General features: G+C 30.3%; 1 protein-coding gene across 1 annotated transcript in view; it reads left to right on the top strand.

Annotated features, from left to right (window-relative positions):
• LOC126998309 (uncharacterized) overlaps nt 1-17,567 on the top strand; it is a 181,743-nt gene that overhangs the window by 138,411 nt on the left and 25,765 nt on the right. The window contains exons 2-7 of the mRNA XM_050859796.1: nt 10,038-10,271; nt 11,409-11,495; nt 12,105-12,275; nt 13,314-13,452; nt 13,967-14,029; nt 15,109-15,180. Of these exons, the coding sequence (XP_050715753.1) occupies nt 10,038-10,271; nt 11,409-11,495; nt 12,105-12,275; nt 13,314-13,452; nt 13,967-14,029; nt 15,109-15,180 (766 nt within the window). The remainder of the gene's footprint in view (nt 1-10,037; nt 10,272-11,408; nt 11,496-12,104; nt 12,276-13,313; nt 13,453-13,966; nt 14,030-15,108; nt 15,181-17,567) is intronic.

Genomic DNA, 17,567 nt, shown 5'->3' with positions numbered 1-17,567 from the left:
TTCAAATTTAGCTTATTTTAGCTGTATTTTGTATATATATTTTCATACAAATTTAATTACTTCTGTGTATTTTTGTATATAGTTTTATACAAATTTACGATATTTTATGTGTATTTTGTATATTTATATTTTTACAAATACTCATTCTTTTACTGGTATTTTGTTTATTTATTTTGATACGATTTTTATGTATTTTTTGTATTCATTTTTTTATACGTATTTACTTCATTTTATGTGTATTTTGTATATATTTTCATAGAAATCTACGTTATTTTATGTGTATTCGTATATATATTTTGAAACAAATTTACATTGTTTTATAAGTATTTTGCATATCTATTTCAATACAAATTTGCAAATTTACTTTATTTTATGTGCATTTTTGTACATATATTTTTTTAGAAATTTGCGTTATTTTATGTGTATTTGTATATGTTTTCTCATACAAATTTACATTATTTTTTTGCTTTTTGTTTATTTATTTTGATACAAATGAAAATAGATATACAAAATATACATAAAATAAACTAAATTTGTATTGAAATATATATACAAAATACATAAAATAATGTAAATTTGTTTAAAAATATTTTAACAGATGCGCATAAAATAACGTAAATTTGTTTTAAAATATACAAAATTCACATTAAATAATGTAAATATGTATAAAAAAAATATATACAAAACACAAATAGAATAATGTAAAATCGTATGAAAATAAATACACAGAATATTAATAAAACAATGTAAATTTGTATGAAAATAAAGATGGAAAATACCCATTAAATAACGCATTTTTTTATAAAAATATATATACCAAAATACACATGAAAAAATTAATTTGTATTAAAATAAATATACAAAATACACATACAATAAGGTAAATCTGTATTGAAATAGATATGCAAAATACATAAACAATGTAAATTTGTTTTAAAATATATATACGAATACACATAATATAACGTAGATTTGTATAAAAATATATATACAAAATACACATAAAATGAAGTAATTACGTATAAGAAAATGTATACAAAATACACATAAAATAATATAAATTCGTATCAAAATAAATAAACAAAATACCAATAAAAGAATGTGTATTTGCATCAATATAAATATACAAAATACACATTAAATAACGTAAATTTGTATAAAACTATATACAAAAATACACAGAAGTAATTAAATTCATGAAAATAGATATACAAAATACAGATAAAATAACCTAAATTTTGAATTGAAATGTATATACAAACTACATAAAATAATGTAGATTTGTATCAAAATATTTATAAAAATACCCATAAAATAACGCATTTTTTTATTTATTAAAATATATATACCAAAATACACATCAAAAAATTAAATTTGTATTAAAATAAATAGACATAATAAACATACAATAAAATAAATTTGTATTGAAATAGATATGCAAAATACATATAAAACAATGTAAATTTGTTTAAAATATATATACGAATACACATAAAATAACGTAGATTTCTATAAAAATATATATACAAAATACACATAAAATGAAGTAAATACGTATAAAAAAATGTATACAAAATACACATAAAATAATTTAAATTCGTATCAAAATAAATATACAAAATACCAATTAAAGAATGTGTATTTGTATAAATATAAATATACAAAATACACATAAAATAACGTAAATTTATATAAAACTATATACAAAAATACACAGAAATTTTTAATTTGTATGAAAATAGATATACAAAATAAGGTAAATTCGTTTCAAATTCAATAAACAAAATTCAGATAAAAGAACGTATATTTGTAGAAAAATTAAATATACAAAATGCACATTAAATAACGAAAATTTGTATGAAAATATATAAAAAAATAAACAAAGATAATTTCAATTTGTATGAAAATAAATATACAAAATACACATGTATTTTGTATATCTATTTTCACACAAATTTAATTACTTTTCTGTATTTTTGAATATAGTTTTACATAAATTTACGTTATTTTATTTGTATTTTGTATATTTATATATATATATATATATATATATATATATATATATATACAATACACATTCTTATATAGTATTTTATTTATTTATACAGTTTACATTATTTTGTATACCTTTTTTTTATACGTATTTACTTCATTTTATGTGTATTTTGTATATTTATTTTCATAGAAATCAACGTTATTTTATGTGGATTCGAATATATAATTTGAAAAAAATTTACATCGTTTTATATGTGTTTTGCATATCTATTTCAATACAAATTTACCTTATTGTATGTGAATTTTGTATATTTATTTTAATACAAATTCAAATATTTTAAGTGTGTCTTGGTATAAATATTTTTATAAAAAATGCGTTATTTTATGGGTATTTTGCATCTTAATTTTCATACAAATTTACATTATTTTATTAATATTCTGTGTACTTATTTTGATACGATTTTATATTATTCTATTTGTGTTTTGTATATATTCTTTTATACATATTTACATTATTTAATGTGTATTTTTTATATATATTTTATACAAATTTACGTTATTTTAAGTGTATTTGTTTATATATTTTCATTCAAATTTACATTATTTTATGTGTATTTTGCAAATGTATTTCAATACAAATTTACCTAATTTTATGTGTATTTTGTATATTTATTTTCATACAAATTAAAATTATTTTTGTGTATTTTTGTATATAGTTTTATACAAATTTAGGTGATTTTATGTGTATATTGTATATCTATTTTCATTCAAATACACATTCTTTTATTGATATTTTGTTTATTTACTTTGACGCGAAATTACATTATTTAATGTGTATTTTATATATATATATATATATATATATATATATATATATATATATATATATATATATATATATATATATATATATATATATATATATATATATATATATATATATATATATATATATATATATATATATATATATATATATATATATATTTATACGTGTTTACATCATTTGATGTGTATTTTGTATATATATTTCTATAGAAATCTACGTTGATTTATGAGTATTCGTGTATAGATTTTTTTAGAAATTTACACTGTTTTATGTGTATTTTGCATATTTTTTCAATACAAATTTACTTTATTGTATATGCATTTTGTATATTAATTTTAATACAAATTTAATTATGCTATGTGTATTTTTGTATATGTATTTTTATAAAAATATGCTTTATTTTATGGGTATTTTGCATTTTTATTTTCATACAAATTTACATTATTTTATTTATTTTCTGTTTTTTTTTAAACGATTTTACATTATTCTATGTGTATTTTGTATATCTATTTTTATACTAATTTACTTAATTTTATGTGTATTTTATATATATATTTTTATAGAAATCTACGTTATTTTATGTGTATTCGTATATATATTTTGCAACAAATTTACATTGTTTTATATGTATTTTTGCATGTCTCTTTCAATACAAATTTACCTTATTGTATGTGCATTTTGTATATTTATTTCAATACAAATTTAAATATTTTATGTGTATTTTGGTATATATATTTCTATAAGAAATGCGCTATTTGATGGGAATTTTGCATCTTTATTTTCATACAAATTTACATTATTTTATTAATATTCGGTGTATTTATTTTGATACGATTTCACATTATTCTATTTGTTTTTTGTATATATATTTTTTATACATATTTACATTATTTAATGTGTATCTTGCATCTTTTATCGTAATTTTGTTTATTTATTTTTATACGAATTTACATTATTTTAGGTTTATTTGATATGTATATTTTTATACTTATTTATATAATTTTATTTGTGTTTTGAATATATATTTTCATAGAAATTTACTCTGTTTTATGGGTATTCGTATATATATTTTGATACAAATTTACATTATTTATGTTTATTTTGCATATCTATTTCAATACAAATTTACCATATTGTAAGTGTATTTTGTATTTTTATTTTAATACAAATTTAATTATTTTATGTGTATTTTTGTAAAAATAGGCGTTATTATTAGGGTATTTTGCATCTTTATTTTCATACAAATTTACATTATTTATTTTAATACGATTTTACATTATTCTATGTGTATTTTGTATATATATTTTTATACACATTTACATTATTTAATGTATATTTTGTATATATATTTTATATAAATTTACGCTATTTTATGTGTATTTGTTTATATATTTTCATACAAATTTACAATATTTTATGTGTAATTTGTATATGTATTTCAATACAGATTTGCCTAATTTTATGAGTATTTTTCATATCTATTTTCAAATAAATTTAAATTATTTATATGTATTTTTTATATATTTTTATACAAATTTTAGTTATTTTATTTGTATTTTGTATTTATATTTTCCTACAAATATACATTCTTTTAGTGGAATTTTGTTCATCTATTTTCATAAGAATTTACATAATTTTATGTGTATTTTGTATATATATATTTTACGTATTTACATTATTTTGTGTATTTTTTATATATATTTTCATAAAAAATTACGTTATTTTATTGTGTGTATTCGTATATGATTTGATACAAATTTACATTATTTTATGTTTATTTTGCATATCTATTTCAATATAGATTTACCTTATTGTATGTGTATTTTGTATATTTATTTTAATAGAAATTTAATTATTTTATGTGTACTTTGTATACATTTTCATATACGTATTTACTTCATTTAATGTGTATTTCGTATATATATTTTTATAGTAATCTACGTTATTTTATGTGTATTGGTATATATATTTTGAAGCAAATTTACATTGTTTTATATGTATTTAGCATATCTATTTCAATATAAATCTACCTTATTGTATGTGCATTTTGTATATTTATTGTAATACAAATTTAAAATTTTTATTATTTTGGTATATATATTTTTATTAAAAGAGTTTTATATAAATTTAAAATATTTTATGTGTATTTTATATATCTATTTTTATACAAATACACATTTTTTATTGATATTTTGTTGATTTATTTTGACGCGAATTCACATTATTTTATGTGTATTGTGTATATATATTTGTATACGTATTTACGTCATTTCATGTATTTTGTATATATATATATATATATATATATATATATATATATATATATATATATATATATATATATATATATATATATATATATATATATATATATATATATATATATATATATATATATATATATATATATATATATATATATATTTTATGTGTATTCGTATATATATTTTGAAACAAATATACATTGTTTTATGTGCATTTGCATATTTTTCAATATAAATTTACCTTATTGTACGTGCATTTTGTATATTAGTTTTAATACAAATTTATTTATTCTATGTGTATTTTTGTATATGTATTTTCATAAAAAAAAATGCTTTATTTTATGGGTATTTTGCATCTTTATTTTCATACATATTTACATTATTTTATTGATATTCTGTGTATTTATTTTGATACGATTTTACATTATTCTATGTATATTTTGTATATATATTTCATAATAATGAACGTTATTTTATATGAAATTGTTTTCATTTCATACAAATTTACATTATTTTGTGTATTTTGTACATGTATTTAAATACAAATTTAACTAATTATGTATTATGTATATCTATTTTCATACAAATTGAAATTAATTTTGTGTATTTTATTATATATTTTTATTCAAATTTTCGTAATTTTATGTGAATTTTGTATATTTATTTTCCTACATATATACGTTCTTTTATCGCAATTTTGTTTATTTATTTTGATACGAGTTTTCATTATTTTAGGTGTATTTGATATATATATTTTTATACTTATTTACATACTTTTATATGTATTTTGAATATATATTTTCATAGAAATTTACTCTATTTTATGTGTATTCGTATATATTTTTTGATACAAATTTACATTATTTATGTGTATTTCGCATATCTATTTCAATACAAATTTTCTTTATTGTATGTGCCTTTTGTATATTTATTTTGATGCAAATTTAATTATTTTATGTGTATTTTTGTATATATACTTTTAAACAAATATGCGTTATTATATGGGTATTTTGCATCTTTATTTTCATACAAATATACATTATTTTATTGATTGTCTGTTTATTTATTTTGATACGATTTTACGTTATTCTGTGTATTTTGTATATATATTTTTAGACATATTTACATTATTTAATGTATATTTTGTACATATATTTTATGGAAATTTACGTTATCTTATGTGTATTTGTTTATATATTTTCATACAAATTTACATTATTTTATGTGTATTTTGTATATGTATTACAAAAAAAATTTGCCTAATTTCATTTGTATTTTGCATATCTATTTTCAAACAAATTTAAATTATTTTTGTGTATTTTTGTATTATTTTTATACAAATTATTTTTATTTTATTTGTATTTTGTATATATATTTTCCTACACATATACATTCTTTTAGAGGAAATTTAGTTTATTTATTTTGATACGAATTTACATTATTTTATGTGTGTTTTGCATATATATTTTTCTATGTATTTACATTATTTTATGTGTATTTTGTATATATATTTTCATAAAAATTTACGTAATTTTATTGTGTGTATTCGTATATATTTTGATAAAAATTTTCAATATTTTATGTGTTTTTTGCATATCTATTTTAATTAAAATCTACCTTATTGTATGTGTATTTTGTATATTTATTTTAATACAAATTTAATTATTTTATGTGTATTTTTGTATATATCTTTTTTTAAATATGAGATATTTTATGGGTATTTTGCATCTTTAATTTTAAAAAAATTTACATTACGTACATATCTTTTATACGTATTTACATTATTTAATGTGTATTTTGTTTATATATTTTTACAAATTTACGTTATTATATGTGTATTTGAATATATATTTTTATACAAATTTACATTATTTTATGTATTTTCTATATTTATTTCAATTCAAATTTAGCTTATTTTATGTGTCTTTTGTATATCTATTTTCATACAAATTTAATTATTTTTTGTTTATTTTTGTATATAGTTTTATACAATTTTACGTTATTTTATGTGTATTTTGTATATTTATATTTATAGAAGTAAACATTCTTTTATTTGCATTTAGTTTATTTATTTTGATACGAATTTACATTATTTTATGTGTATTTTGTAAACATTATCTTATACGTGTTTACTTCATTTTATGTGTATGTTGTATATATATTTTATAGAAATCTACGTTATTTTATGTGTATTCGTATGTATATTTTGAAACAAATTTACATTGTTTTATATGTATTTTGCATATCTATTTCAATACAAATTTACCTTATTGTATGTGCATTTTGTATATTTATTGTAATACAAATTCAAATATTTTATGTGCATTTTGGTATCTATATTTTCATAAAAAATGCGTTGTTTTATGGGTATTTTGCATCTTTATTTTCATACAAATTTACATTATTTTATTAATGTGTATTTTCTATATATATTTCATACAAAATTTCGTTATTTTAAGCGTATTTGTTTATATATTTTTATTCAAATTTACATTTTTTTATGTGTATTTTGTATATGTATTTCAATAGAAATTTACCTAATTTCATGTGTATTTTGTATATATATTTTATACAAATTTAAAAAAAAATTTGTGTATTTTTGTAGAGAGTTTTATACAAATTTACAATATTTTATGTGTATTTTGTATATCTATTTTCATACACATACACTTTTATTGATATTTTGTTTATTTATTTTGATGCGAATTTATATTATTTAATTTGTATTGTGAATATATATTTTTATACGTATTTACGTCATTTCATACACATTCTTTTATTGATATTTTGTTTATTTATTTTCATGCGAATTTATATTATTTAATGTGTATTGTGTATATATATTTTTATACGTATCTACTCGTACGTCATTTCATGTGTATTTTGTATATATATTTCTATAGAAATATACGTTATTTTATGTGTATTCGTATATATATTTTGAAACAAATATACATTGTTTTATGTGCATTTTGCATATTTTTTCAATACAAATTTACCTTATTGTACGTGCATTTTGTATATTAGTTTTAATACAAATTTAGCTATTCTATGTGTATTTTTGTATATGTATTTTTATAAAAATATGCTTTATTTTATGGGTATTTTACATCTTTATTTTCATACAAAATTACATTATTTTATTGATATTCTGTGTATTTATTTTGATACGATTTTACATTATTCTATGTATATTTTGTATATCTATTTTATACCAATGTACGTTATTTTATGTGAATTTGTTTTCATTTCATACAAATTTACATTATTTTATGTGGATTTTGTACATGTATTTAAATACATTCTTTTATTGATATTTTGTTTATTTATTTTGATGCGAATTTATATTATTTAATGTGTATTGTGTATATATATTTTTATACGTATTTACGTCATTTCATGTGTATTTTGTATATATATTTCTATAGAAATATACGTTATTTTATGTGTATTCGTATATATATTTTGAAACAAATATACATTGTTTTATATGCATTTTGCATATTTTTTCAATACAAATTTACCTTATTGTACGTGCATTTTGTATATTAATTTTAATACAAATTTAGCTATTCAATGTGATTTTACATTATTCTATGTATATTTTGTATATCTATTTTATACCAATGTACGTTATTTTATGTGAATTTGTTTTCATTTCATACAAATTTACATTATTTTATGTGAATTTTGTACATGTATTTAAATACAAATTTAACTAATTATATGTGTATTTTGTATATCTATTTTCATACAAATTGAAATTAATTGTGTGTATTTTTGTATATATTTTTATTCAAATTTTCGTAATTTTATGTGTATTTTGTATATTTATTTTCCTACAAATATACGTTCTTTTATCAAATTTTATTTATTTATTTTGATACGAATTTTCATTTTTTTAGGTGTATTTGATATGTATATTTTTATACTTATTTACATAATTTTATATGTATTTTGAATATATATTTTCATAGAAATTTACTCTATATGTATATGTATAGAAAATACACATGAAATAATCTAAATTCGTATCGAAATAAATGAACAACATACTGATAAAATAATGTAATTTTGAATGAAAATATATATAGAAAATACACATAAAATAACGTAAATACAAATAAATATATAGACATAAAATGATTTGAATTTGAATGAAAATAGATATAAAATAAACTTAAAATAAGGCAGAATTTATAATTAAATATATATACAAAATACACATAAATAATGTATATTTGTTTCAAAATATATATTAGAATAAACATAAAATAACGTAAATTTATATAGAAATACACATGAAATGTTGTAAATACGTATAAAATATATATACAAAATACACATTAAATAATAAATTCGTCAAAATAATTAAAATATCAATAAAATAATGTGTATTTGTATGAGCCAAAAGGTATATTACTCAGTCTGCTGTCTTTCATCTCCTCACTCATATTTTTCCCTGTTCCTCATTCTCTACCTCTTTCCTTCTCCCCACCCACATGTCCCATCACTCCCCCTCCCGTTACCCGCTTTGTCCCCTTCAACTATTACCCTTTACCTCCCCAAACACCTAGATCTCCCATCCATGTTTCACCCGAACCCCTTTTTCCTTCAGCCTCCCCATTGTAACCTCCTCCCTAGCACTCTCCTCCCACTTCTCCTTCGTCCCCACCTCTACACTCTCCTCCCAGCACTCTTTCCACCCCTGCTTCTCCTTCACTCCAATCCCAATAACCCCCTCCCTTGCACTTTCTCCTCTCTTTCCTCTCCTTAAACCCCACCCCTGTTACCTCCACCCTCCTCTCCTTCATTCCCCTTTTGACCTCCTCCCCCTCTCTTTCACCCCCTACCTCTGTAATATCCTGCCCTACACTCCCTCCCCTTCTCTCCTTCACCACCCGTCCCCTGTTACCTTCCTCCCCGGCACTCTCTCCTCCCCCTTAAAGAGTACGAACTGGGTCCCCCTTCACCCCCCTCTCTTACACCCCACTCTTCTTCCCCCCCCCTTCTCTCCCCCCCCCCCCCACGGCCGAGTACGAGCTGTGTGTCCGGCGCGTGCTGTCCCTGTCGCTGCCCGGGGAGCCAGAGGGTGCCACCGAGGGGGAGAGGGAGCTGTTCGTGCGGGGCCTCGTCAACACCCACCTGCGGGCCATGACCAGGGCGTTGGGGGCACTTCTCAGGTGAGTCGGGGTGGTGGTGGTGGTGGTGGTTGTAGGGAGGATTTGGAGGTTGCGATTAGTGAAAGGCGGGTGTTGGGTTGGGTGGGGAATGGCAGTGATGGTGGCGGTTGGTGGTAGTAAGGCTTGTGTGCGGAAGACTTTGGGGTGGTAGTGTGGGTGTGGTGTGGGTGTTGCGTGTGAGAGGGTGGTGATGCTGGTGGCAGATGGTGTCGTTAGGCAGTGATAATGAGAGTTTTAAAGGTTAGGATCAATGAATGGAGTGGGTAGTGGGTGGGGTGGGTGTAGGGGAGGGGTAGTGATAATGGTGGTAGTAGGGGGTAGTAGGGCTGTGGTGGGGAGGACTTGACTATAGATTTGGTGAATGAAGTGGGTGGGAATTGGGATTTGGACTGTTGTGCGTTGGAGGTGGGTGATGGGTATACAGTAGTGATGGTATTTATTAGGGGGTCAGGCTGTTGTGGGAAAAATTTTGGTGGTGAGGATTGCTGGTTGGCTGGATGGGTGGTGGGGATAAGTGGTTGGTGTTGGAGGGAGTTTGGTAGTGAGTGTTAGTGCTAATGGGGGTGTCGGTTTGATCTTAGTACGGGCTGTGTGAGGTAGATATGACTGGGTGTTTAGGTGTGATTGGGGTAGTCAAGGGGGGATGCATGGGGGATGAATGATGGGGCTGAGTATAAAGGATGGGAGTTAGGGGATGGAAATGGATGTTGGAGATTGTAGGGTGTGCGAGGTTTTGGGCATTGCTGAGAAATGATGTTACGTCCTTGAGGTGGGAGAAGGGTATTTGAAGGGGTCACTGCTGTCTAAATGGGTCTAGTCTGTTTGGAAAGACGTTTTTGAGTAATAGAGGTATGGAAGAGTAAAGATGAATCGTGAGGTTACTAGAAGGATGAATGAAGATGTGAAAGATGAAGAGCATGGTTTATGAGGTTACTGTATGAACGAATGATGTGAAAGATGAAGAGGAAAATTGATTGTGAAGTTACTGAATGAATGAATGGAGGTGTAGATTCCTTTTAGGAGCAGCGAGTAGCGGGCTTTTTTTTTATTATTATTGTTTCCTTTTTTTTGTGCCCTTGAGTTGTCTCCTTTGTTGTAAAAAAAAAAAAAAAGAGAACAACTGCGTATCTTCCACAGGTTTCTGGACGTACACGGAGCCGAGATAGCCGCGCCGGGTCACCTGCTGGAGGCAACACCTGTCCTGGGTATACATGTGTACGTCATGTGAGTGTACACGCCTCCTCCTGCGTTGTCAGCCACCAATTATGTCAGTCAGTCAGGCAAGCATTCAGTTAGTCAGTCAGTAGTGCCATGTTAATCTGTCTAAAGGTCAGTTAATTTACCAGTCAGTCAATCACTCGGTAAGTCAGTCAGTAGCATTAAGCCAACTAGTTAGTCTAATGGTCATCCAATCTACAAGTCAGTTAGTCAGTCAGTCATTAACGTTAAGCCTGCCAATCAGTCTTATAGTCAACCAATCTACCAGTTAGTCAGTCCGTCAGTTCTGCTCTCAACCATAAAGTCAGTCAGTCTTTTCAACCAGTATATCAGAGTCTGTCATCGCATAGGTCAACCATACCATTCATATTCTTAACCCCCAACCTTCCTCTCAACCCCCATCCCCTTCAACCTTTTCACCTCCAACGGCCACGCCCTCAACCAGATCCCCCCACACAGACCCCTTACACCATGTCCCTCCCACACACACAATCTTCCCCCTCAACCCCCCCCCCCACAACAACCCCCAAACACCCTTTATAACACCAGCACCCCTTCTCTCACACCCCTACATACTCTCCAACACCCCCAACACACCCCACACTCACCCCCCAGGGAGGACATGGCCCAGCTGGACGAGGCCACGGCCGTCGCCCTTCAGGTGTTCTCGGAGGAGCAGCACCCGGCGGCCTCCAAGAGCGGCAAGCCCTCGGCCAGCAAGGAGGGGCTCAGCCTGTACGCCCTGCTGTCCCGCACCGCCTGCCCCATGGCGCGCCACACCCTCAGGTACAGAAGGGGAGCTGTGAGGGGTCTGAAGGGGGTGAAGAGGAGGGTTTTGTGGCTGCATGAAGAAGTTTAGACTGTTTGAAGTGGCCATTTTTTGAGTTCTCACTGAGTTCTAAATGACCAGACACACCCTCAGGTAGAGAAAGCGGGGAGAAGGTGTTTGGAAAGGTGAGGAGAAGGTGTTTGGAATGAGTTTAGACTGTTTGAAGAGGCTGTTTTTTGTCCTACATGTGTGTTGCCTCTGCATCACCCCCTTAGCTAAACCCTCAAGTAGAAAAACGTGGAACAAGGAGGATGTTGACAGCAGCAGCAACAATAAGAATGATAATAACATTACTCACGTAGCCCTTGATCCTTCACCCCACACGGTCTTGCAGTACACAGTGGGACGCCTGCAGCGGGTTCAACTCGGCCTGAGGCTTTTTAAAGGAATTTAGACTGTTTTGGATAGACTATCTTCTTAGTTTTTATTCTCCATTTAACACACCCTCAGGTAGAGAAGAGTGACTAGGGTGGTGTTGAAGGGGTGAAGAGAAGGGTTTTTGAGGGGTTAAGGCTGTCTAAATGGGTCTAGTCTGTTTGGAAAGGCTTTTTTGGGATAATAGAGGTATGGGAGAGTTAAGGAAATGGATTGTGAGCTTACTAGAAGGATGAATGGAGGTGTGAAAGATGAAGAAGAAAATGGATCGTGAGGTTAATGGATAGATGAATGGAGGTGTGGGAGGGTGAAAAAGAAAATGGATTGTGAAGTTTCGTATGGATGAATGGAGGTGTGAAAGGTGAAGAAGAAAATGGATTGTGAAGTTACTAGATGAATAAATGGAGGTGTAGAAGGTGAAGGAGAAAATGGATTGTGAAGTTACTGGATGAATGAATGGAGGTGTAGAGAACGATAGATGAAAATAGATTATGGGGTAACTAGATGGATGAAAAGACCGAAGAATAGTTAGTTAATTGGGTAGTGCTTCCCATCCTCAACGTCTTATCTCTTACCATCCCCCTTCCCTTAACACCCCTTCCCTTCCTCTCCTCCCCCAGGCGAGTGTTACTGCGGCCCCTGGTGGAGGTGGGGGCGCTGGAGGGGCGGTACGCGGCCGTGGGCTGGGGGGTGGACTCTGCCAACATGGACACCCTCAAGCAGCTGCAAGCGTGCCTCAGACATGTTTCCAACGTGTCGGTAAGTGATATGGGTGTTGGGGAGATGGGGGTAATAGGGTGGTCGGGTGGTAGAGAGGAGGGTTAAGGGAGTAAAATTGGTTGGGTTAGTGGGTTGTGTTGTTGGTGGTTTAGTGGTGTTGGTGGTTGTAGTAGTAGTAGTAGTAGTAGTAATAGTAGTAGTGGTAGTAGTAGCAGTAGTAGTAGTAGTAGTAGTAGTAGTAGTTATAGTAGTAGTAGTAATGATATTTATAGAAGTAAGAAGAGGAGGAGGAGAAGGAAGAGGAGATTCAGTAGGCTATGTATAAAAAAATAGTTAAAATAAGACTCCACACTCATTACATAAATACTCCTCTTAGTGTTGCTCATTCGGTCAGTCACCCAGTGTATCAAGCACAACCATCACCACCGCTCGTAACAACAAAAATAATCATAACTGCAATAACAACAACATTAACATTAATACCAAAATTAATAATACAAAAATAATAACAATGCTCACGTTGCCCCTGTTTCCTCACCACACACTCTTGCAGTACACAGTGGGACGTCTGCAGCGGGGCCAGCTCGGTGTGAGGGACTGGAAGGTTCTCTATAAGGTATGTAAACTGTGTACACGAACCTTACCGTTGCATTACTATTATATCTGGGGCGTTGTTGGGTATTTGTTTTCGTATTAGTGTACCGTAGCTCTGTTGTTTTCGTTTTACTACTTGTTAGAGTGAAGATTGGGGAGGGTTACAAATTAGTGATCCTGTAAACATTTTGGTACTAGCGATTTTCACTTAGATAGGAGGATTTTTTTTTTTTTTTTTTTTTTTTACAGCAGAGGAGTCAGTTCAAGGGCATAAAAAAGATAACAAATGTGAAAAAAAGCCCGCTACTCAGAGACACATATGTTGAGAGACGGATAAACAGACAGACAGAAAGACAGACACAGGCAGAAAGACTAACATATATAAACAGGGAGACAGACAGACTTATAAATGTTGACAGACAGACAGACAGACAGACACAGGCATCCAAGTAGACAAGCATCCAGAAACAGGGAGATAGACATGGAAATTGACAGACCGACAGACACAGGCATACAGACAGACACACAAACATACAAAAAGAGGGAGATCGATAAACAGACAAAAAGACAGACACACACTCAGTTCTATTCAGTTTTATTAATTTCTACAGGAGCAGCTCTTAGCGGGCTTTTTATTCTTTTTATATATATATTTTTTCTCTCCAGTTTCTTCTTTTACTGTAAGAAAAATGGTGTACGGAAACAGGGAGACAGACATGCAGATAGATAATAGAACAGACAGTAAACAGACAGATATCGGCAGAGAGAGAGACAGAAATTGCGCAAAGATAATACAAAATGAACCAAAATTATACAGAAACAAGGAGACAGATAGACAAAGAGATAAAAAAACAGAGACAAACAGACAGATACTAACAGACAGGAATTGAGCTAAAATAATATAAAAACAGGAAGGCATACAGACAGACAGATAGACAAAACTGCAGACGGACAAACAGACAGATACAGGCAGACGGACAAACAGGACTTAAACCAGAATTAGACACAGAGGGACTGAGACAAACACACAGCATCCGCATCTCACAGCACACCACTCATCTCTTTCCTCTTCCTTCCCCTTCTCTCCCTCCCTCCCCACAGTCCCTCTTCAACGCCATCCTCATCGGGGAGATCTGCCAGGCCCAGGACCAGGACATCCCCATCTTCAAGCAGGTGAGGAGATACACATTATTTTATTTTTTTACCTGAAGATGACCGAAGCTTTTTTTTTTAGTTTTCTCTGTTTGATTTTGATGATGTATGGCTGCTCTATTGTTTGGGGAGTTATATATCTTCTATTGTATTTTGTTTTCCCATCTTTCTCCTCTTCTTCCTTCTCTTCCTCTTTTCTCGTTTTCCTCCTTCTTCTCCCCCTTCTTCTGTTTTCTTCTTTTTCACCATTTCATTGTATTGATAAGTTTCGAGTTGTACATATATTTCTCTTGTATTTTGTTTTCCTCCTCCTCATTCTTCTTCTTATCTTCCTCCTCTTTCCTCTCCTGTTTTCTTCTTTTTCACCATTTCATTGTTTTGGTTGTTATGAAAACCTGCAGTGTAAGTCCGTAGAGTTGTTTACGCGAGGAATGCCGTGTCAAGTGAAGGCGAGAGAAAATTGGCTTAGTACCCCTTTCTTAGTGTCCATATTCTGTATTTACTCACATATCAGCGGCGTTTGGGCGGAGACCACTAAGAGATTTTGGCAAAGGAGTCTGCTTAAACGTATGTGTGTATTTACCTACATGTAGTATACAGGGCCTGAGCCCGTTTGCGAGCTGTTCAAGACGCAAGAAAATCGGGTCTACTTGAGCGACCCACATGCGATCAGGCAAGACCAATATACGAGTTATCTGTGACCTACTTACGAGGTACATACGACCATCCGAGACCCGTTTCCGACCTGTTACGATCTGGTCCCGATCTATTTCCGACCTTTCCCGACCTATGTCCGACCTACTCCCGACCGTCACCAACCTCTTCCGACCTGTCACGATCTCTTGCGACAACAAAAGACCCGTTTTGGACCAGTTTTCGATCAGTTTCCCGAGTTTTCCAGAATTCCGGAGGTCGCAACTGTCTGTCTGCACCGTATAAAAGCAATCCCAGTCCAGGTCAGCATTCAGTTGCTCCAAAAATTCCAGAAGAGAGAAGACAGAAGACAGAGATTAGTATCCAGTATGGGACACAAGGAAGCAGAAGGAAGTTCTTAGTTTGCTGCAGAAGAGACCTATCTGAAGGCAGCAGCGGCCCTGCTAGATGACTCCGCCTCAGACACAGAAGAAGATACAGCACCTCCCCCCTCTCCAGGCCCAGAGAAAAAGAAGAGGAAGTGGTTCAAGGGATGGTTAAAGAATAAAGAAAAGGGCCACTACTAGGATCTTCTGCCAGATTTGCTGGAAACAGACCCACCTGGCTGCAGGAATTTTTTGAGGGTAGATGAAGAGCTGTTCACTGAAACTGAAGGCAGAGTGCGAGCTAGAATTGAAAAACAGACCAGCAACATGACAGCTTCCATCAGTGCTGCAGAGAGACTAAGCATCACTCTGAGGCTCCTAGCCATTGGAAAGACCTATAAATCCCTTGCTTAAGACTGGAGGTGGGGATACAACACTATTGGAAAGATTGTACCAGAAACTTGTGAGGCCATTATTGCAGAGTACATGGAGGAGGTCATGCCATGTCCCAAAACCCCTGAAGACTGGAAGAAGATAGCAGAAGAATTTGGCAGCAGATGGCAGTTTTACATCTGTATAGGTGCTTTAGATGGAAAGCACATTAACATCAAGGTCCCACGTAACCAAGGTTCTGTCTACTACAACTACAAATGCTTTCACTCCATAAACCTGCTGGCTCTGGTGGATGCTGGCCACAAATTCATCTGCATTGACTGTGAGTCCAATGGCAGTGCTAATGACAGTGGTGTCTTCAGAGATACACAGCTCTTTCAGAAGTTGGAAAATGGAACCATGGGCCTGCCTGATCCAGAGCCACTTCCAGATGACACAGATCCAGTTGCATACCACATACAGGTAACTCTCGATTTACGCGAGTTTGGTTTACGCGTTTTTTAATTAACGCGGGGTCCAAAATAAAAATAAAATAAAAAATAAAATAAAAATTTTATTTACACGTTTTTTCCACTTATACGCGATATTTTATGGAGTGGCCAACAGATGTCTCACGCAACTGGACTCACATAGCGCCGCGGCCACACAGCAGAGCTCAGTTCTTCCCGCGCGCCACTTGAACAACAATACAGTACCCACGCTGCCACGCTACTCAACAATAGGGTGGGCAGTTACCGGTACTAACGGTACTAGCTATATGGTACAGTACCGGTACCAGACTGCTCGGTACCGGTACCAATACTAGCTAGCCACTCATGGTGTCCCTCATTTCTTCCTCACACGAGTGAGGCTGAGACTGAGTGCCTGAGTGGATATCTCGGTGATATGGATATTCTCTCTCTCTCTCTCTCTCTCTCTCTCTCTCTCTCTCTCTCTCTCTCTCTCTCTCTCTCTCTCTCTCTCTCTCTCTCTCTCCACTGAATGAAGTGAATAAGC

The sequence above is a fragment of the Eriocheir sinensis genome, chromosome 14, assembly GCF_024679095.1.
Source record: "Eriocheir sinensis breed Jianghai 21 chromosome 14, ASM2467909v1, whole genome shotgun sequence".
Lineage (NCBI taxonomy): Eukaryota > Metazoa > Arthropoda > Malacostraca > Decapoda > Varunidae > Eriocheir > Eriocheir sinensis.
Note: the sequence above shows the minus strand (reverse complement) of the source record. Positions and strands in the feature narration are given on the sequence as shown.